The sequence below is a fragment of the Salvelinus namaycush genome, chromosome 29, assembly GCF_016432855.1.
Source record: "Salvelinus namaycush isolate Seneca chromosome 29, SaNama_1.0, whole genome shotgun sequence".
In the NCBI taxonomy this organism is placed as follows: Eukaryota; Metazoa; Chordata; class Actinopteri; order Salmoniformes; family Salmonidae; genus Salvelinus; species Salvelinus namaycush.
This window is the reverse complement of record NC_052335.1, coordinates 23,489,437-23,510,830: the sequence shown is the minus strand read 5'-3', so window position 1 is coordinate 23,510,830 and position 21,394 is coordinate 23,489,437. Positions and strand designations below refer to the sequence as shown.

Genomic DNA, 21,394 nt, shown 5'->3' with positions numbered 1-21,394 from the left:
CAGTGGCTTCTTCCTTGCTGAGCGGCCTTTCAAGTTATGTCGATATAGGACTCATTTTACTGTGGATATAGATACTTTTGTACCTGTTTCCTCCAGCATCTTCACAATGTCCTTTGCTGCTGTTCTGGGATTGATTTGCACTGTTCGCACCAAGGTACGTTCATCTCTAGGAGACAGAACGCGTCTCCTTCCTGAGCGGTATGGCGGCTGTGTGGTCCCATGGTGTTAATACTTGCGTACTGTTGTTTGTACAGATGAACGTGGTACCGTCAGGCATTTGGAAATGGCTCTCAAGGATGGACCAGACTTGTGGAGGTCTGCAATTGTTTTTCTGAGGTATTGGCTGATTTCTTTTGATTTTCCCATGATGTCAAGCAAAGAGGCACTGAGTTTGAAGGTAGACCTTGAAGTACATCCACAGGTACACCTCCAATTGACTCAAATGATGTCAATTAGCCTATCAGAAGCTTCTAAAGCCATGACATAATTTTCTGGAATTTTCCAAGCTGTTTAAAAGCACAGTCAACTTAGTGTATGTAAACTTCTGACCCACTGGAATTGTGATACAGTGAATTATTGTCACGTTCGTCGTAACATTGAAGAGAGGAGGACCAAGGCGCAGCGTGATAACAATACATCTTCTATTTATTATAACGAAGACGAAGAACACTTAAACAAACTATACAAAAACAACAAACGAACGTGAAGCTATAATTACAATAAGTGCAGACACAGGCAACTTACATATAGACAATCACCCACGAACTACCTAATGAATATGGCTGCCTAAATATGGTTCCCAATCAGAGACAACGATAGACAGCTGTCTCTAATTGAGAACCAATCTAGGCAACCATAGACATACATACACCTAGACTAGACACGGCCCCATAAACATACAAAACCCCTAGACAATACAAAACACATACATCCCCCATGTCACACCCTGACCTAACTAAAATAATAAAGAAAACAAAGATAACTAAGGCCAGGGCGTGACAATTATAAGTGAAATAATCTGTCTGTAAACAATTGTTGAAAAATTACTTGTGTCATGCACAAAGTAGATGTCCTAACCGACTTGCCAAAACTATAGTTTGTTAACAAGACATTTGTGGAGTGGTTGAAAAACGAGTTTTAATGATTCCAACCTAAGTGTATGTAAACTTCCGACTTCAACTGTAGATGTATATTATCAATGTCCATGTTCAGCCAAGTTTTCGAGAAACAGGATATTACAGTTCTTCAGATCCCGTTGATAGGATAGTCTCGAACAGAGCTTGTCCAGTTTGTTCTCCAGTGTTTGTACATTCGTCAATAGAACAGAGGGTAGAGGCGGTTTATTTATTTGCCGTTTCAGTTTCATCAGGGTGCCCACACTTCAGCCTCTATATTGTCGTCTCTTTATGTTCCAAGTGTCAGGGATTAGGGCCTGGTCCGGGTTGAGCAGTATGCCCTGCGCCACTGACTCGTTGAAGTAGAAATCTTCATCAAAATTCGAGGTTAGTGATCACTGTTCTGATGTCCATAAACGCTTTTCGATCATAGGAACCAATGGCGGAAACATTATGTACAAAAAAGTTAAGATCAGCACAAATCAACATAAAATACCAGAATTGGTTAAATTATTTATTTTTTATTTGGTGTTTGGTGATAGGCCTACTTCCCATAAGTGGGCTATTACCGCTGTGGTGTGGCCTGAGGTTTGCCGGTGCTTATTATTTTGTCTGTGACTCATGCAGAAAATCTGAGCAATGTATTGGCAATGAAACACCAAACAGACTGTTATTGTGCAATTCTGGCATCCATTTCACCCAATCTATTTTGAGAATCTAAACTACCAGTTTTAGATTGTTGTTGGTCTAGTTTAGATTGACCATCAGGGGTTGAAACTATGTTTGAAAATGCAGTTTCCCTTGAAGCAAGTCCTGTTTTTAGTTTATTATCACCAAATGGCTTTTGTTTAAATACAATCAAGGGGACCAGGGTAAATGTCCTCCAGACAAAAACAATGACAACAGTGATTTGCACAACATTTATTTTCTTCCACGAAAACAAGAGGGAGGGTAAAGAAGGAATTGAGTGAGTGATTAATGAAAGATGAAGAGGTTACCCAACCATCTTCTTTATGTTGTAAAATAAAACATGTACTAGGGGACAGGGAAAACGTGTGCCTCGGTACACTGAAACACCTGATACTGAATGTTCTGTGAATCCTATGGTCGTCCAATGAATTAAGTCTGGGACCTGCCTGGGCTCAGTCTACGAGTAGTTCTGCTATTCACTCTGTCAGCCAGCCAATGTCAGCTATTCTTTCCGACCATTCTGATCACTGTGTAAACATTACCATATTTTAGTTGTGTTTGCAGAGGGAGTGTGTTGGCAGGCACTCTCACTTGGTTGCCATGGATGAAATGACAGTCAGAAGCTAGGTTTCCATCCAAATTTTCATGTGAATATTCTAAAATCCGCATAAGAACAATATGCACATTTTCCCACCAGAGATGTGCTACCATTAAATTGACTTGTTGCAGATAAAGGGCTGTGCGCGATGATGTAGTGAACATAAAATACCTTTTGTGTTTAAATACCCATGTATCGAATAAAAAATACAACTTAAATGAGTTTCCATCGCATTTTCAACTCTGCTGATGGTTTTCTCACCAAAAAAATGCATTATATTGCGAGTGTGCACTCTCTGGTATTGGCACGTGCCCTTCAGCCAACAGCGCTGTCTGCCGAGCAAGTTCCCAGACTTAATTCATTTGTTCATTTTTATTTGTCAAACAGCAGCCAAGCATCGATTATCATGTCACCAGAATAAGACCCTCGATATTTATTGGAAAGGAGCATCAAGCTCATCACCATGCACTTTCACCACCCTTTTGAGTTAATTATAATTGATTTAAGCTGTAACCTAATAAACGGCATACTTTCCCGATTAGTCGTAGTGGGAGGACCACACAACATGTCATCTAGTGACTCAAAGTTTACTTCGATATGATGGTTATTATTTAAACCGACATTTTTTGCATAATTCATTTTACCGTCACAAAAGAGCCCACCTTGTCTAATGTATTTAGTTTTGTCGACATTTGGAAAGTTTACCGAAAAATGTTTTGTTTCCATCAGGCCTGTCATGACATATGCTTTAGGTTAGTGTCCATGCAGTGTGTCCATGCAGGGGAAGATCCTTAGTACTGTAAATAGATAAGGAAGACAGTTGTATAATTAAGCAATAACGCCCGGGGAGGTGTGGTATATGGCCAATATACCGCGGATAAGGGCTGTATCCAGGCATTCCGCAACACCACAAACCACAAAGCCCTTATTGCTATTATAAACTGGTTACCAATGTAGTTAGATGTTTTGTCATACCCGTGGTATACAGTCTGATATACCATGTGTGTCAACCAATCAGCATTCAGGGCTCTAACCACCCAGTTTATAAATGGAATTTTGTTTCATAAGAAGTTAATAAAGGAAAAAATTGAGAGAAGCTATTTTAGTGATGATATATAACAGCAAAGGAGATTCAAATTGAATTGCGTTCTGCTTCAGTATATAGCACACATAAACCACAACATGCATTCTTCAATGGCATTCTAATATGTGCGAAAGAAAACCTGCATGTGGGTATCCATTCTGTCAGAGAATATGCTGCTAGTAGCTACACTAATCTTCCCTGCGCCACAGACCATGGTTACTCAACGACACAGCTTCTATCAGAGTCAGCATGTTCTGGGCAACACAGAATAACAAGAGAAAATGTCTGGCGGCAGCTGAGCAGAGAGAGCAGAATGCTTGCCTTGCCTTTGTTCAGTCTCAGGGAAAAGCTTGGCATGCACATTTCCATACACAGAGCCGTAGTGTTTCACTTGGACCTGTAGTGGTTCTCGGTCCAAAACACACAGCAGCAGCCTGCCTGCTCTGGATTTATCGACCCAGTGCGCTGTAGCCGCATGAAGGAAGCCAGCTCGTTAGTCAGTCCCTAGCTGCATCCCAAATGGCACCCATAGGGCTTTGGTCAAAAATGTGTGCACTACAGGGAACGGTGTGCCATTTTGGAGACACAGCTTTCTCCGGGCCCAACTCAGGGAGACACTGTTTTCTTGTGGTTCCTCTCACTCTCTTATCCCCAGATTTGTGACTTGTTTTGACTCGTGCTCGTTGACTGTAATACAAAACCCACATTGATCTAAAACCCTAAATGTGTATAATGTGGTAATGACTGCCAAGCCTTAAATGCCCATAGAAATAGACTGAATTGCAAGCTATTTAAGTTTCCAAATGTTATGTGGGGTTATATATATGAGCCAGTGGTGGTTAGTGAACTGAAAGCCGAGACCTCATGGATCCAGGTTCATGTGGCCTCTTTAAAGGTGTATTGGCTGTCCTGACAACAGAGGCTGTGCTAACATTTGGCCCACATCCAGCCAGAGCTTTCCCTGTGAAGCTGTTGAAAAACATGACCCATTTTTCCCAGAACAGGCCACGGACAACTGCGCTGTTCTTATATTCTTGCCACACATTCACAATGAGGGTTCTGTGCAATGGTCAAGGCCACATTATTTTTAATGTCTTTTCTTTTAATGTCTTTTCTTTGGACATATCTTTGGCTGTTTCTGATTTTGACAGACAAACAGGTTTGATAAGTAGATTTGAAACAGGAAACGTATACATTGGGATGTACAGCACTTTCACAAAATATTGATTGCACAATACTTTTATGTTTTATGGATCTAGCAGATTGTGTGTGTAACCTTTATTTAACAAGGCAAGTCACTTAAGAACAAATCATTTTTTACAATGACGGAAGTCCATAAACCGTGACCTTTTGATGGTAATTGCTGCAGTCGTTAATTGACACACTGGGTGTTATGCGGAGCAGAAAACCAGAATCTACATAGATATAATCTCATCTTGATCCCATGAAATGGCTGAGTCAGAGTTTTTATTTACTCAGTCCAGTAAAATGTCCCCTAGGGCAGCTGCAATCTTGCTTCCTGTGGACCAGAGAGAGAGAGTGGATTAAGGGCATCTGATTACGGCAGTGAGGTTTGACTGAGGTGATGCCCCCTGTAAAGGAACATGGGCACTGACAGACAGAGACTGTCCTGATGACATGAAGTCTGTTTCACTACACTGGCTTTGCTCCTCTTCTCTGCTCTCAAATTCACTTGAGAGTGGAGTGATTCTACAAAGGTTCAATCCCCTGTGATGGATTTACTGCAATAAGCTCATTGATTCTGTGTCAATGTGGAAGGAGTATTATACTGAAATGCTAAGCTGAAACAACAACACTGTTATTTTCAGTACTCTACTATACAGTATAATATAATAGATAATATATGCCATTTAGCAAACACTTTTATCCAAACTACTTACAATCATGCATGCATACATTTTACATATGGGTGATCCCAGGAATCAAACTCACTACCCTGGTGTTGCAAGCACCATGCTCTACCAACTGAGCTACATAGTCTGGCCCTCCCCCTGGATAAATACAATGTGCATCTTTGCATTTGCCATAACGAAATTACCTCTATACCTTTTGTAGAAGTCATGTGACTGCACGGGATCCCTGTTTGTTAGTTTAGCTGATTATAAAGAGCGCATACTTTTGAACGCCGACCGTTGTGGGGTACTACGAGAAAGCAGTTATACCAGAATTGGTCTGGTGGGTGGCTAGTCCTTGTGGCTCTGTGAGTCCAGTCAGTGTGGCCAGCGTCACAGAGGCAGGGGTCTGCCTGTAGTATGCCTGTAAGCCCAGGGCTTATTAGCACAATGCCGTGTCATAGCCCAGGGATTAGCTTGTTATTAAACACTAACCTCAATAACCCCCTCCTCATTTCCCCCATCCAAAGCCCAAATTAAACTTGCGGCATATACAATCACAGCATTATTCCCCCTGCTCTGTCTCTGCCCCTCCAACCTCACTTTTTAAGCTTATTACTACAGTACTAGCCTGCCTTACGGGTAGAACCGAGGGGGGAGACAGGCTGTGTGTGTGCATGGTTGCGTGCGTGTGATATAGTACATTGTCAATGCAGAGAGCCACTCCCCCCTGGCTGTAACCCTGTCTGTCCTTGTCGGCGGACACTCTGAAATTATAGCCAACTGTGCCCTAGCTCGAGCCAACGCCCTGGCTGCATGTTTAGTGTACGGTGTCGTCAAGATCGCAGGGAGGGACACTCACAGAGAGGTATTCTTCCATGGGATTTCAGGTCAGGTGACACTATGGGTGAATAATTCATTACGGCCCGTTTTAGCTCTTTCCCAACAAAGCCACACACACACACACACAACCCCCCTATTGAGATTGTAGTCTATCTAAAGGGCTCGATTGATTATGGATTCAGTTGTGCCTCCGCTGACAAAACAAGCTGGGAGAGGATGAACATGAAGAGAAACAGCTGATTGTGTGGGAGTATAATGTCTTTATCTTAGTGCAGTAATACAGAGTCCTTAGTGTGTAGAAATATAATGTATTGATGTTAATACAGTATAGTGAAGGCAGACTGTAGTGTTGTGTCTCTCAGCCTCAGCTGTGCAGGGGCTGTGTGTTGCCTGCCACGGTGATGTTGGAACATCTGCTTTGGGCCCATTAGTAAGACACACAAGGTTTCAGTGGAGAAACTAAAGCATACAGCGCAGGTGGGAGCATCTCTCTTATGTAATAAATCCATGGACACACAGCTGGGCTGGCTGCATAGCCTGATGGTCCGTCTGTCTGCTGGTGCAGAGGGTTGGAGTGAGATGGAGAGTTCACAACAACAACTACAACTACAACACGAGTTCCCACTTCATGTGATTAGAGTAGTGTGGAAATCCCTCATGATTTGTGAGGAAACTAGTATGGGCATGGATAATCCAATATCTAGATATCCGAATGGAGGTTAATATTTGATTACTTGAGTGAGTGTTCATTTTTGGAGGCCTTTTTTAACAGTGGAAAAGCTTTTTCTAAATGAAATTAAATGATCCTTGGGACATTTTAACATCCAATGATATATCATGACATTTAAAATTCTTGATTTAAAAAAACTTTTTTTTGAATGTACCTGTAGTTCTTATAACGGTGCGTTGAGCTACTTCTGCACATTTAGCCATCAAAGGCTACCTGACATCGGTATGCTATTTCCCCCACTTGAAATGGCAATTACTGGTGCTCACCTAATGGAGTTTCCACAATACCTGACATAGATCAATGCAGAACTCGCACCAGAAAATGTTTTTGTAACAGAATCAGTTCTATCATGGTGAAAAACAGACTCCTCTGTCGGCTGTCCTGCATGTACATTTGTGTCGTTCTGATTGGTCAAATTAATAGTGGTATTTTAAAACAAAAATGTCATTTAGACTATCCTGATCTTTCATGATATTATTCAAATAGTATAATTATTTCAAATGCCCATCCCTAGAGGACTCTTCCTTTTAGTTTCATTTTCCATATGCTGCCAATCTTTATCTGACATGTTGATGTGAGGATAAGACGTGAGAGATGTGAGGCACATAGCCTCCAGTACAGCATGTACAAAATTGTTATATTTAATGCAGTGTAATTTTTTCCAAGTTCGTGTCAGAATTCTGCAAATAAACTGAATGACTCTTGTCCCAGTTCAATAATTCAGAAGGTGTTAATAAATTGCATTGAAAGAGGTGTTTTTTTCTGTTGGAGATTTATGGAAGCTCTTGCTGTGTGTTGCAGCTGTTACGAGAACTGAAACACCCCAACGTGATCGCCCTGCAGAAAGTGTTCCTGTCTCACAGTGACAGAAAGGTGTGGCTCCTCTTTGACTATGCTGAGCACGACCTCTGGGTAAGTGTTTCATCACAACTGCCAGTCAGAAGACCAGTTTTAGGTTTTTGTTTGGATGTTTTAGTTGTTTCATCTTTGTTCTTGACGTTTTCCTGTCTGTAAAGGACCGTGTATGGTACATGATGTATTGGTATGTATGTTGTGGAAACTAGCTGTTTGATTCCCTTGATTGATCAGTTTCTCAATGCCACTCCCTCTGGTCTCCTTTCAGCACATCATCAAGTTCCACCGTGCCTCCAAGGCCAATAAAAAGCCCATGCAGCTGCCGAGAGGCATGGTCAAGTCTCTCCTATATCAGATTCTGGACGGGATCCATTACCTCCATGCCAACTGGGTGCTTCACAGGGATCTGGTGAGTCGATTGTACTGTAGTTCCAGTGTCCCTTTACAATGTTGCTACACATGCTCACTGACACCTCATCCACTGATCTGTCCTTTTCCTATTGGTCACTGATATGAACTGCTTTTAACCAATAGGGTGCATGCAAATAAGTTACTTGTTTGCATATCTAGAAGCCGCAATGAGTGGTGTTCACTGCAAAAAGGATCATTAAAGCAACCCTCTTGCCAGCTAACTGAATCCTGTGTTGTCTGGCACAAGTGCTGTTATATCCTTGTACTGTTTATTATTATGATTCTAAGGCCCTTGGCTGTGGAGCAAAGTGTCTTGGCTTGGTGAATGTTGTCAATTCTGCCCCCCCTACTCTCACCACCACCACCACCCAGCCTGTACTCTAGCACCCCTGTGAGACTTTCTCCCCCATACCTTTCCCACAGCGTTTTCCTGGAAGGTCAGGCTGTTCACCTGACTCTGCTGGGCTCAATGTAGCGGAAGGTCAGCCCTGGGCCCAGCTGGAACGAGGTCACAGGATTGTTCTCTCTCTTATCTGGCTGTAGATACCTCCTCTCCTCACGGCCCCTCTCAACACAAGAGCACTCTCTCTCTCTCTCTCTCTCTCTCTCTCTCTCTCTTATCTCTTTCTGCAGTTCCTTTTAGAAATAAGTTTTTATTTTGCTTGAGAAGCTTTTTTTCCCTTCTGATTGTCCCAAACTCAACTGATTATGGTGCAACTTGGACATTCCATGATAAGGGCTATATTACACTTATAACACTATATTACACTTTTATAACACTATATTACAGTGACACAACACTTATGGCTGGAAATTGCCAGGGACCTGACGATAGGATATTATCACAATACTTAGATGCCAATACGATATGTATTGCGATTCTCACAATTTTATATGTATTGCAATTTGATACTGTGATTCTATTGCCATTCGATGTTCCAAACGTATTGCTCACCATATGTCTGCTACAGAGAAACGAGAGAGCCACGAGAACGAGTTTTGATCAGTCATGGAAATAGAAGTGCTGAAAACAAATTGGCTCCTTATTTAAAAAGAAGATGGAGAACAAGCTGTACCTGCACCAAAATACTGGAGTTTTGGTGCAGGTACAGCCAACTAGCGCAAAAATGATATTGCGACAATATGTCGTAAAAAATAATATCCCGATATGTAATTGTATCGATTTTTCCCCTATCACTAATAATAGTATATAACAGAGGCATAACACTTACCAACTAGCTGATGGAAAGACAATCGTTTGTGTCCTGCCAGCCAGTGGGAAGTCAGCTGCTATTAGAGGACACCAGCTGTGTCATTATATTGACATTCTTCAAGCAGTAAACACAGGGGATGATTGCAATGAGTAGAAGACTGTTGTGGATGAACGGGTAGTAGGGAATCTATTCTGTTCTAACGCATTGGTGCCCAGATGTTTGGTGTTTACTACCAGCACACTAATTGAGTCGGCACACTTCAGAACATAAGTCAGTCAGTTGATGTGACTTCTGTCCCGTCACTGGAGACTAATGCAGAGTAGAATGAATCTGCAAGTCCCACAGCTCCAGCATTCTTATCAGGCCTTCATCGGGCCATCCCCTCTCATGTAATCTCTCTCAGCTCTCCCAGATGGCAGCATGGTGCGATGAGGACCAACGCTAACTCCCGTTATATAAATACACAGGGATCTATCAGTCAGTGCCTCAGCCTCACTAACTCGGCCTATACCACAACAGCCAAGGTGGAGTAATACAGTTATGAAGACATACTACTGCACTGTCTGGCCATTGATGGTCCCTTGCTCAATATGTTTCCCTTGTAGGGGTTATTTTGGAGGTGAAATCCGAGTTGATTGATAACTTTGCGAGGATAGTGGATCACGTTGTCATTGATGATGGTGATTGCTGAGCAGTTTATGACATGGTATTACTTGTTGAGAGTGTGTCATCAATAGCGTATTTCTTTAATTCTGCTTAGAAATTCTATAGGATTAAGCAGGTCTTTAATGCCTGGTCAATAGATGTGGTTAATAAATCACCCAGGATACAACAGAAGGGACAATGGTCTTGTGTTTTTGATTTCATGTGTCTGACCTCAACACTAATAACGGCATAGGGTATGTGCTGCCGTAGCTGCCTTCCTGTTGCACAAGCATGCCTGTATCTAAGCAGAGGCCTCTGTCAGTACTACTGTACATGGTCAGCACATAGCTAGCTACTGCTGGAATTAAAACACACTGGCACAGTAGCTAGCGTTGTTTTTCTCTCTTATCTGGACACCAATTCTTCCGGCTCTTAATAACTATTTTCTTTGCCGCAGGGTGAATTTCTCTGTTGTCGCTTTCTCTGTGTCTGATTCCAGATAAAGGTTGATGTTTTGCAGTTTTCTCAAAGCAAGCACTTCCTGCTATTGTGGAAATTCCACTCTCAAGCTGGTGGTGTTCGGAATCGGGATACGTGGGTATGTGTAGTCTGTTTTGCACAGGGAGTTTGTTGGCCATTCCATTGTGAAATTGTCCTGAATATGAAAGAGTCAACTCCCTTTGTCTACCACTTTATAGCCGTGTACCTCAGATGTTGCTACTCAATGGAAAATGCCACGTTCCACCCCATCTGGACATTTTTCTCCCGAGTCATGTTGGGGGAGGTGTGTTAGATTTAGGCTAAAGGGTGAGAAATGCAAACAGCATTCCTAATCTCCTCGGAGGCTAGTTACTCCAGCGACTCAGTGCTTTATCAACAGCCACAGGGGTAGGGCAATAGCACGTCTTTCATGGCTCCCTACACCACTCTGTCTATTATGCAACACTCAACCTTGTGCTGCAGCTGGGCACTGCACCGCTGCAGAGAAACCAGCCTCCCCTCACCACTGTACCCATCCTCTGTCTCGAGCGAGACAGGCAGCACCTCCCCATCCTCTGTCTCGAGCGAGACAGGCAGCACCTCCCCATCCTCTGTCTCAAGCGAGACAGGCAGCACCTCCCCATCCTCTGTCTCGAGCGAGACAGGCAGCACCTCCCCATCCTCAGTCTCTAGCGAGACAGGCAGCACCTCTCCATCCTCAGTCTCCAGCGAGACAGGCAGCACCTCCCCATCCTCTGTCTCGAGCGAGACAGGCAGCACCTCCCCATCCTCAGTCTCCAGCGAGACAGGCAGCACCTTCCCATCCTCAGTCTCCAGCGAGACAGGCAGCACCTTCCCATCCTCAGTCTCCAGCGAGACAGGCAGCACCTCCCCATCCTCAGTCTCCAGCGAGACAGGCATTACCTCCCCATCCTCAGTCTCCAGCGAACCAGGCAGCACCTCCCCCTTCTCAGTCGCCAGCTAACCAGGCAGTCCCGCCCCCATCTCCTGCCTAAGTTATATAACCCACACCAGCCACCAGCCACTAGCCAGCAGAGTTAGATCCCAGATCGCAGGTCCCACTCCCCCCTGAAAGTCAATATGTCCAGGCTGTCAGATTTCAGCTGCAGCATATAGCTAGGTTGCACTCTCTCACCTGCTGGCCAATGGTGGGTTGTTGTCATGATTGATTACTAAGGACATGCCCTTATCTCTGACGTAATGGAATATTGTTCAAAGCTGGAGTAATCCCTGGCTACCCGCAGTTACATGCCACGTCCGCAACAAGAAAATGTCTAGGAAAATAGCATCCACACCAACTGTCCTTTGTATGAATATGTATGTGCCCTGTGCCCTCTATATCCTGTGTGCAGTGGGCTGTGGCAGGCCTGTACTGCTATAACATGGTTATGACAGTAAAGTGGTTAACGCCTGTGCGCCAAGAAAAGCAGGGTCATTACTTAATCTGGTGGCACTGTTGTATGTTTCCCAGTACATGTAAAGATAGTGTTAGCCTCTGGCCCTTCCTGGCCTGAAAACAGGGCTATTTTTGACTCAACGAGGGGTATGTTTTTTGTGTGAAAGAGAGGCACCTCCTTAGGGATTGCGTTTTCTGTCCATGGAGGATTTACGGCAGTGTTTCCCAAACTCGGCCCTCGGGACCCCCAACTAATCATCAAGCTTTGAATCAGCTGTGTAGTGTTAGGGCAAAAAAAAAAAACTGCACCCTTGGGGTCCCGGGGACCGAGTTTGGTAAACGCTAACTTAACTGTTTACCACTCCTGACCCACTGCACAAAGACTCCTAACTTTTCTGGGAAGCTAAACACATGTTAGAGTCAATAAAATCCAAACTTTTGCAGAAAAAATATATCAGACAGCAACGTTACAACCTCATTAACATGCTAATTTTACTTTTTAATTGCCCGTTCATCCAGTCTCTGTTTTATGAGAGTATTTTCATAGTTATTGTTTACCTGTATGAAAATATGATCTCTTTGAACATTGGGCCAATGAAAATGAATGTCTTTGGATTGAATCCATTAGCCCAGTTTAGAATTTCAAAGAGGAGCCGGTGCCAGTCATTTGGGCTTGAAAAGAAACCCTCCTCATATGAGTCGTCATAGTGTTTGCCGATAGCAGTGTTTTGTTGTGTGTTTGAATAATAGAGCTCATTATAAGTGGCATCCCTTTAGCAAACCCTGTTTGCTATAGGAACCTGTTTGTTGAACAGATTGAATCCTATGAGATTTAAGATTCACACAGATTCAGGGGACTAACAGACAACGGAAGGATTTGGAGTTGAGATCAAGATTATAAATTGCTTGGCTGGGCTGATGAGACAGTGGATTGCGCATTCAGATGGAACACAGTAAATAGGCATTTTAACATCATAGATTTAGCCGGTGGTAACTTGTGGAATAGACACCGGCTGGAATGCGGTTTTAACCAATCAGCATTCAGGATTAGACACACCCGTTTTATAAGATGAAATAAATAGTGGGTTGCCTACTAGTTGAATATAGTCATTGGAAATGTTATTGTGTACTGTATACATCTGGCACTGTGATGTCTTTAATGTGCAGCATGGTTTGTGGATGGGTAGGAGATGAAGCAGAACTAGACTATTTTTCTTTGGGCATAAATCTTTGGATAGAGTGAAAGTGAAAACAGTGGTGGTTATGTGCTGGACACACCATGGCAAACTGTGTTTTTTGAATGACATATAATGCAAATTTGTTTTCTGCGAGATGAGTTCCTGGAACACAGACTGTCTGGCTGTTTTCTCCATGTGTCCGGGTTTGAATTGGCTAGGTGGTTCTGGTGTCATGCAGGAAACCACAGAACTATACTGGGCATCATAATATAATTCCTCCCCAAAGCCCTAAAACACAGACTAAGTAAGAGATTATTGCGTGGTTGGAATCAGTGTCCCAAAGGAACAGGCATGATTCACAACCATGGCAGACCTTGATATCAATGATCAGTACAATCATTGACAGAGCAATCTTTCACAGAAGTTTTATAGTAGTTTGACCTCTTTTTTTGTATTTGGCAGTATGTAGGTCAATAGCGTAATACACTTTCCATTTGGCATGCTCTGCCTCTGTTATTTGTATGTTACAATGATATTACCAAAACTTCCCTCCAAAAGACATTGGACATGCATGGCATTTTTGTCTATTTAAGCAATAAGGCCTGAGGAGGTGTGGTATATGGCCAATATACCACGACTAAGAGATGTTCTTAAGCACGATGCAACACGGAGTGCTTGGATACAGCCCTTAGCCGTGGTATATTAGCCATATACCACAAACCCCCGAGGTGCCTTTTTGCTATGGTTACCAATGTAATTAGAGTAGTAAAAATAAATGTTTTGTCATACCCGTGGTATTGGCTTTCAGCTAATCAGCATTCAGGGCTTGAACCACATAATTTAGAATGTCTGAAATACCACAGCTTTCAGCCAATCAGCATCCAGGAGCAAAACTACCCAGTTTATAATATGTGATACACCTGTGAAGTGAGTGTAACCTCATTTCTATGTTGTGTTGTCTTACTTGGTGTTGGAGCCTCTGAGGCTTCCCTAATGGCTGAAACACACACAGAACAATATGGTTAACTGTTTGTCTGTTTGTCTCTCTCTCCTCTAGAAACCAGCCAACATTCTGGTTATGGGGGAGGGCTCAGAACGAGGGCGAGTGAAAATCGGTAAGATGGGCTAAATGTACACACTGAAGTCAATAAAGTAGATACAGTTAAAGTCGGAAGTTTACATACACTTTAGCCAAATAAATTAAACTCAGTTTTTCAATTTCAATTTCAATTCCTGACATTTAATCCTAGTAAAAATTCCCTGTCTTAAGTCAGTTAGGATCACCACTTTATTTTAAAAATGTGAAATGTCAGAATAATAGTAGAGAGAATGATTTATTTCAGATTTTATTTCTTTCATCACATTCCTAGTGGGTCAGAAGTTTACATACACTCAATTAGTATTTGGTAGCATTGCCTTTAAATTGTTTAACTTGTGTCAAACGTTTCAGGTAGCCTTCCACAAGCTTCCCACAATAAGTTGGGTGAATTTTGGCACATTCCTCCTGACAGAGCTGGTGTAACTGAGTCAGGTTTGTAGGCCTCCTGGCTTGCACATGCTTTTTCAGTTCTGCCCACAAATGTTCTATGGGATTGAGGTCAGGGCTTTGTGATTGCCACTCCAATACCTTGATTTTGTTGTCCTTAAGCCATTTTGCCACAACTTTTGAAGTATGCTTGGGGTCATTGTCCATTTGGAAGACCCATTTGCGACCAAGCTTTAACTTCCTGACTGATGTCTTGAGATGTTGCTTCAATATATCCACATAATTTTCCCTCCTCACGATGCCATCTATTTTGTGAAGTGCACCCATCCCTCCTGCAGCAAAGCACCCCCACAACATGATGCTGCCACCTCAATGCTTCACGGTTGGGATGGTGTTTTTCGGCTTGCAAGCCTCCCCCTTTTTCCTCCAAACATAACGATGGTCATTATGGCCAAACAGTTCTGTTTTTGTTTCATCAGACCAGAGGGCATTTTTCCAAAAAGTACGATCTTTGTCCCCATGTGCAGTTACAAACCGTAGTCTGGCATTTTTATGGCGGTTTTGGAGCAGTGGCTTCTTCCTTGCTGAGCGGCCTTTCAAGTTATGTCGATATAGGACTCATTTTACTGTAGATATAGATACTTTTGTACCTGTTTCCTCCAGCATCTTCACAATGTCCTTTGCTGCTGTTCTGGGATTGATTTGCACTGTTCGCACCAAGGTACGTTCATCTCTAGGAGACAGAACGCGTCTCCTTCCTGAGCGGTATGACGGCTGCGTGGTCCCATGGTGTTTATACTTGCGTACTATTGTTTGTACAGATGAATGTGGGATGAACATGGTACCTTCAGGCGTTTGGAAATTGCTCCCAAGGATGAACCAGACTTGTGGAGGTCTGCAATTTTGTTTCTGAGGTCTTGGCTGATTTTCTTTTGATTTTCCCATGATCTCAAGCAAAGAGGCACTGAGTTTGAAGGTAGGCCTTGAAATACATCCACAGGTACACCTCCAATTGACTCAAATGATGTCAATTTGCCTATCAGAAGCTTCTAAAGCCATGGCATAATTTTCTGGAATTTTCCAAGCTGTTTAAAGGCACAGTCAACTTAGTGTATGTTAACTTCTGACCCACTGGAATTGTGATACAGTGAATTATAAGTGAAATAATCTGCCTGTAAACAATTGTTGGAAAAATTACTTGTGTCATGCACAAAGTAGATGTCCTAACCGACTTGCCAAAAATATAGTTTGTTAACAAGAAATGTGTGGAGTGGTTGAAAAACAAGTTTTAATGACTGCAACCTAAGTGTATGTAAACTTCTGACTTCAACTGTAGATCGATGAGTTGTTTACTTGACAATGGCTGCTGCTTTAACCTTCAACCAGCCTCTGAGAGGGTCTCTGAACACAGGGACACAGGACCAGGCAGAGAGCCTTAAAATGGCCACATCACACAGATCACACTATTGCATAACCCACTCCCCAGCATGGCACTGTTCTGGGATGATGTCACAGGTCTGCAGTGCCGGCCGGACTCTATTTATACCCTAACCCTGAGAGTCTAGCATTAGTGCTAAGTTATTGTTTTAGAGTCACTGAACCCCCATGATAACTGCTGCTCAGGGATGCATGGGTGTCAATGGCAGTGTGACACCCAACATACCAGACCAGACCACCAAACTTCACTTCAGGTGCTGCACAGACACAGAAGACCTTCCCATAAGAATACAAACAGAATCTCTTCCCATAAGACTACAAACAGAAGCACTTCCCATTAGACTACAAACAGAAGACCTTCCAATAAGACTACAAACAGAATACCTTTCCATAAGACTACAAACATAAGACCTTTCAATAAGGCAACAAACAGAAGACCATCCATTAAGACTACAAATAGAGGACCTTCCAATAAGACTACAAACAGAGGACCTTCCCATAAGACTACAAACAGAGACATTCCCAAAAGACTACAAGCAGAAGACCTTCCCATAAGACTACAGACAGAAGACCTCCCAATAAGACTACAGAGGACCTTCCCATAAGACTACAGACAGAAGACCTCCCAATAAGACTACAGAGGACCTTCCCATAAGACTACAAACAGAAGACATTCCCAAAAGACTACAAACAGAAGACCTTCCCATAAGACTACAAACAGAAGACCTTCCCATAAGACTACAGACAGAAGACCTTCCCATAAGACTACAGACAGAAAACCTTCCCATAAGACTACAGACAGAAGACCTTCACATAAGACTACAAACAGAAGACCTTCCCATAAGACTACAGACAGAAGACCTTCCCATAAGACTACAGACAGAAAACCTTCCCATAAGACTACAGACAGAAGACCTTCACATAAGACTACAAAACACACTGGCAGTGTGGTGCTAGGACAACAACCTCTCCCTCAAGGTGAGCAAGACAAAGGAGCTGATTGTGGATTATAGGAAAAGGCGTGTCGAACTGGCCCCCATTAACATCAACGGGGCTGTAGTGGAGCATGTCGAGAGTTTCAAGTTCCCTGGTGTCCACATCACCAACAATCTATCATGGTACAAACACACCAAGACAGTCAAGAAGAGGGCACAACAAAACTTTTTCCCCCTCAGGAGACTGGAAAGATTTGGCATGGGTCCCCAGATCCTCAAAAAGTTCTACAGCTGCACCATCGAGAGCATCCTGACCGGTTGCATTACCGGCTGGTATGGCAACTGCTCGGCATCTGACCATAAGACGCTACAGAGGGTAGTGCATACGGCCCAGTACATCACTGGGGCCAAGCTTCCTGCAATCCAGGACCTATATAATAGGCGGTGTCCGAGGAAAGCCCATAAAATTGTCAGAGACTCCAGTCACCCAAGTCATAGACTGTTTTCTCTGCTACCGCACAGCAAGCGGTACCGGAGCGCCAAGTCTAGGACCAAAAGGCTCCTTAACAGCTTCTACCCCCAAGCCATAAGACTGCTGAACAATTAATCAAATGGCTGCTGGACTATTACATTGAACCCCCTCCCCATTTGTTTAACCTTTACCCCCGGTACCCTCTATATATAGCCTCGTTATTGTTATGTTATTGTGTTACTTTTTATAATTTTTTGCTTTAGTTTATTTGGTAAATATTTTCTTAACTCTTCTTGAACTGCACTGTTGGTTAAGGGCTTGTCAGTAAGCATTTCACGGTAAGGTCTACACTTGTTGTATTCGGCGCATGTGACAAATAAAGTTTGATTTGACTCCAGTGCTATGCAGACCTAGCCCATAAGATGACTTACTGACAGCATTGACATACACACCAGCCATAAAGCATTGTATATTTTGATTTCCCCGCTCTTGTGAGAGAGAAAGGCAGTGGAATTCAAGCATGGTGGCTTTGACAAGCAATACATTAATCATGGTACAGATGTAGGATCTTAGTTTGATCAACCTGTTTCAGGAGAACATTCCATTTCAAATTGTAAAACTTGTAGTGTATTTGAGGTTTAAAAAGGCTTCGGAAGTTTGTAATTTCCACTTAGAAATTTCAGACTTTACTTTGTTTTGACTTTACTTTGTTTTAAAGCTTTTTTGCGTTCCATTGGCTGTAGCCTGGAATAAAGTGGGCAGCCAGCGTCTTCTCCAGCCAGGGGATACCCATGGTGACGGGTTCTTGCCTTCCCCTCCACTCTGGTAAAGGGCAAATATGATTTTGCCGGCTCCCTTGCCGTTAGTTGTTCCTCCCAGGATCCTCCTGCATACCTATCCAGCGAGGGCATGGCGGGAGCTATAGGTTCCGCCACTTTGCATCGCTGAGCCAGAGGCCCGCCCACCATCATGTCAGTATCTCTGACTTGACCGAGCCCCCTCGATAATCTCTGGGAAGTCGGAGCGTAGGGAAGTTGGCAGAGCGGATGATTTTCCTGAAGGAGAGGTCGGAGAACTCTTCCCTCTCCTCGGTGTCACTGCTACACTTAGCCTCCCCGGGGGGGGGGGGGGGGGGGGGGGGGTGAGCGTGAGCTTGGGTCAGTGGAGTCGGCTCTTTGAAAATAGCGTCCTCCATATCCCCAATGTCGTCAGTTTCATCATCTCCAGAAGAGCCCTGAGAGTGCAGAGATAACACCAATTGTTCCCGCCGCATCTTGGAGGATAACAGGATGCAGCTGACGCATTCCGGGGGTCCTGGATGCCATCCCTGGCGTGCTTTGGGCCCAAGCAAATGAAACAAGTCGTGTGAGTCCAGACCCGCCGAGAGAGGAACAGCAGCATTGAGCTCTTAAAAGATTTTGGGGGTGACAGGACCGTCTTGAGGCTTATCTTGTCATGCAATTCTTCAGACCAATCTTCAGTCTCGCTGAAGGAAAAGTAATCCACATAATAATTCACATTTCCTGTTGCTGCAGGATTATTTTCCTGCTGTGAGAAACTGGCTCAATTTAAGATCCCACATCTGTATGGCTTGCTCAACAGAGCCTGAGATCCTTCCTAAAACAAAACACTCCCTCCCTAACTGAAGTCAAATCAAAGTTTATTCATCATGTACACAGTTTACAGCAGGTATAAACGGTGCAGAGAAAGGTTTACATGCCAGCTCCCTCAACAGTGCAGTACACATATCAATAATAATCAATATCAATAGTAGCCTTGGATTCAGGCCGCCCTGTGTTTCATTGTCATTCATTCACGTCGATACTATGTTGTGTTTCCCCCACTATCTTATACACGTTGATACTATGTTGTGTTTCCCCCACTATCTTATACACGTTGATACTATGTTGTGTTTCCCTCACTATCTTATACACGTTGATACTATGTTGTGTTTCACCCACTATCTTATACACGTTGATACTATGTTGTGTTTCCCCCACTATCTTATACACGTTGATACTATGTTGTGTTTCCCCCACTATCTTATACACGTTGATACTATGTTGTGTTTCCCCCACTATCTTATACACGTTGATACTATGTTGTGTTTCCCCCACTATCTTATACACGTTGATACTATGTTGTGTTTCCCCCACTATCTTATACACGTTGATACTGTGTTGTGTTTCCCCCACTATCTTATACACGTTGATACTATGTTGTGTTTCCCCCACTATCTTATACACGTTGATACTATGTTGTGTTTCCCCCACTATCTTATACATGTTGATACTATGTTGTGTTTCCCTCACTATCTTATACACGTTGATACTATGTTGTGTTTCCCCCACTATCTTATACATGTTGATACTATGTTGTGTTTCCCTCACTATCTTATACACGTTGATACTATGTTGTGTTTCCCCCACTATCTTATACACGTTGATAATATGTTGTGTTTCCCCCACTATCTTATACACGTTGATACTATGTTGTGTTTCCCCCACTATCTTATACACGTTGATACTATGTTGTGTTTCCCCCACTATCTTATACACGTTGATACTATGTTGTGTTTCCCCCACTATCTTATACACGTTGATACTATGTTGTGTTTCCCCCACTATCTTATACACGTTGATACTATGTTGTGTTTCCCCCACTATCTTATACACGTTGATACTATGTTGTGTTTCCCCCACTATCTTATACACGTTGATACTATGTTGTGTTTCCCCCACTATCTTATACACGTTGATACTATGTTGTGTTTCCCCCACTATCTTATACACGTTGATACTATGTTGTGTTTCCCTCACTATCTTATACACGTTGATACTATGTTGTGTTTCCCCCACTATCTTATACATGTTGATACTATGTTGTGTTTCCCTCACTATCTTATACACGTTGATACTATGTTGTGTTTCCCCCACTATCTTATACACGTTGATACTATGTTGTGTTTCCCCCACTATCTTATACACGTTGATACTATGTTGTGTTTCCCCCACTATCTTATACACGTTGATACTATGTTGTGTTTCACCCACTATCTTATACACGTTGATACTATGTTGTGTTTCCCTCACTATCTTATACACGTTGATACTATGTTGTGTTTCCCTCACTATCTTATACACGTTGATACTATGTTGTGTTTCCCTCACTATCTTATACACGTTGATACTATGTTGTGTTTCCCCCACTATCTTACTCACGTTTTAGCTGACATGGGCTTCGCCAGACTCTTCAACTCTCCTCTCAAACCCCTGGCAGACCTTGACCCCGTCGTGGTGACATTCTGGTACAGGGCCCCTGAGCTTCTGCTAGGGGCCAGACATTACACCAAAGCAATCGGTGAGTTGTTAGCCTTAAGGCAAGAGGTATATACATCAAAATACCTTCCATAGAAGTTATTATGTAGCCTGAATTATTTTCATACTCAAGGTACATACGTTGAAAGACGTTTCAGAGAAGTTATTGTGATTTTCATACCTAACACATGCTTCCTATTTTGTAACCAAAGCTTGGAGATTAGATGGCAATGAATTGAAACCAACCAGCACAGACAGGCCAGTAGAACTTTGCTCCTTGATTGTTTACTTAAACAGTTTTTGCATTTACTCTTGTTACTCTATGCCAGCCTCAGAGCCGTTTTTGGGCCTGTGTGGCTCAGTTGGTACAGCATGGCGCTTGCAACGCCGGAGTTGTGGTTTCGATTCCCACGGGGTACCAGTACGAAAAAGGACGAAAAATGTATGCACTGACTATTGTAAGTCGCTCTGGATAAGAGCGTCTGCTAAATGAATCAAATCTAAAATATACAGCTCTGGTCAGACTCAGTATATGTGGACATTCACAGATACCATGTGGGTGTCATTGACAGCAAGGGCCCGACAAGCAGTGTGATACGTGGTCTTTATCTGTATGAAGGGTATGTCTTGTGTA

The 21,394-nt window shown here is 43.0% G+C and overlaps 1 protein-coding gene and 1 long non-coding RNA gene across 2 annotated transcripts in view; one reads left to right on the top strand and one right to left on the bottom strand.

The window, feature by feature from the left end:
- LOC120024611 (cyclin-dependent kinase 19-like) overlaps positions 1–21,394 on the top strand; it is a 59,705-nt gene that overhangs the window by 25,907 nt on the left and 12,404 nt on the right. Inside the window, exons 3-6 of the mRNA XM_038968906.1 lie at positions 7,715–7,825; positions 8,037–8,177; positions 14,171–14,228; positions 20,672–20,803. Coding sequence (XP_038824834.1) covers positions 7,715–7,825; positions 8,037–8,177; positions 14,171–14,228; positions 20,672–20,803 — 442 coding nt within the window. The remainder of the gene's footprint in view (positions 1–7,714; positions 7,826–8,036; positions 8,178–14,170; positions 14,229–20,671; positions 20,804–21,394) is intronic.
- On the bottom strand, positions 4,391–21,020 carry LOC120024612. Its single transcript, XR_005472877.1, has 3 exons — positions 20,942–21,020; positions 20,665–20,772; positions 4,391–5,006 (listed from the first exon to the last, which is right to left on the bottom strand). It is a non-coding gene; the product is annotated as an uncharacterized LOC120024612 (long non-coding RNA).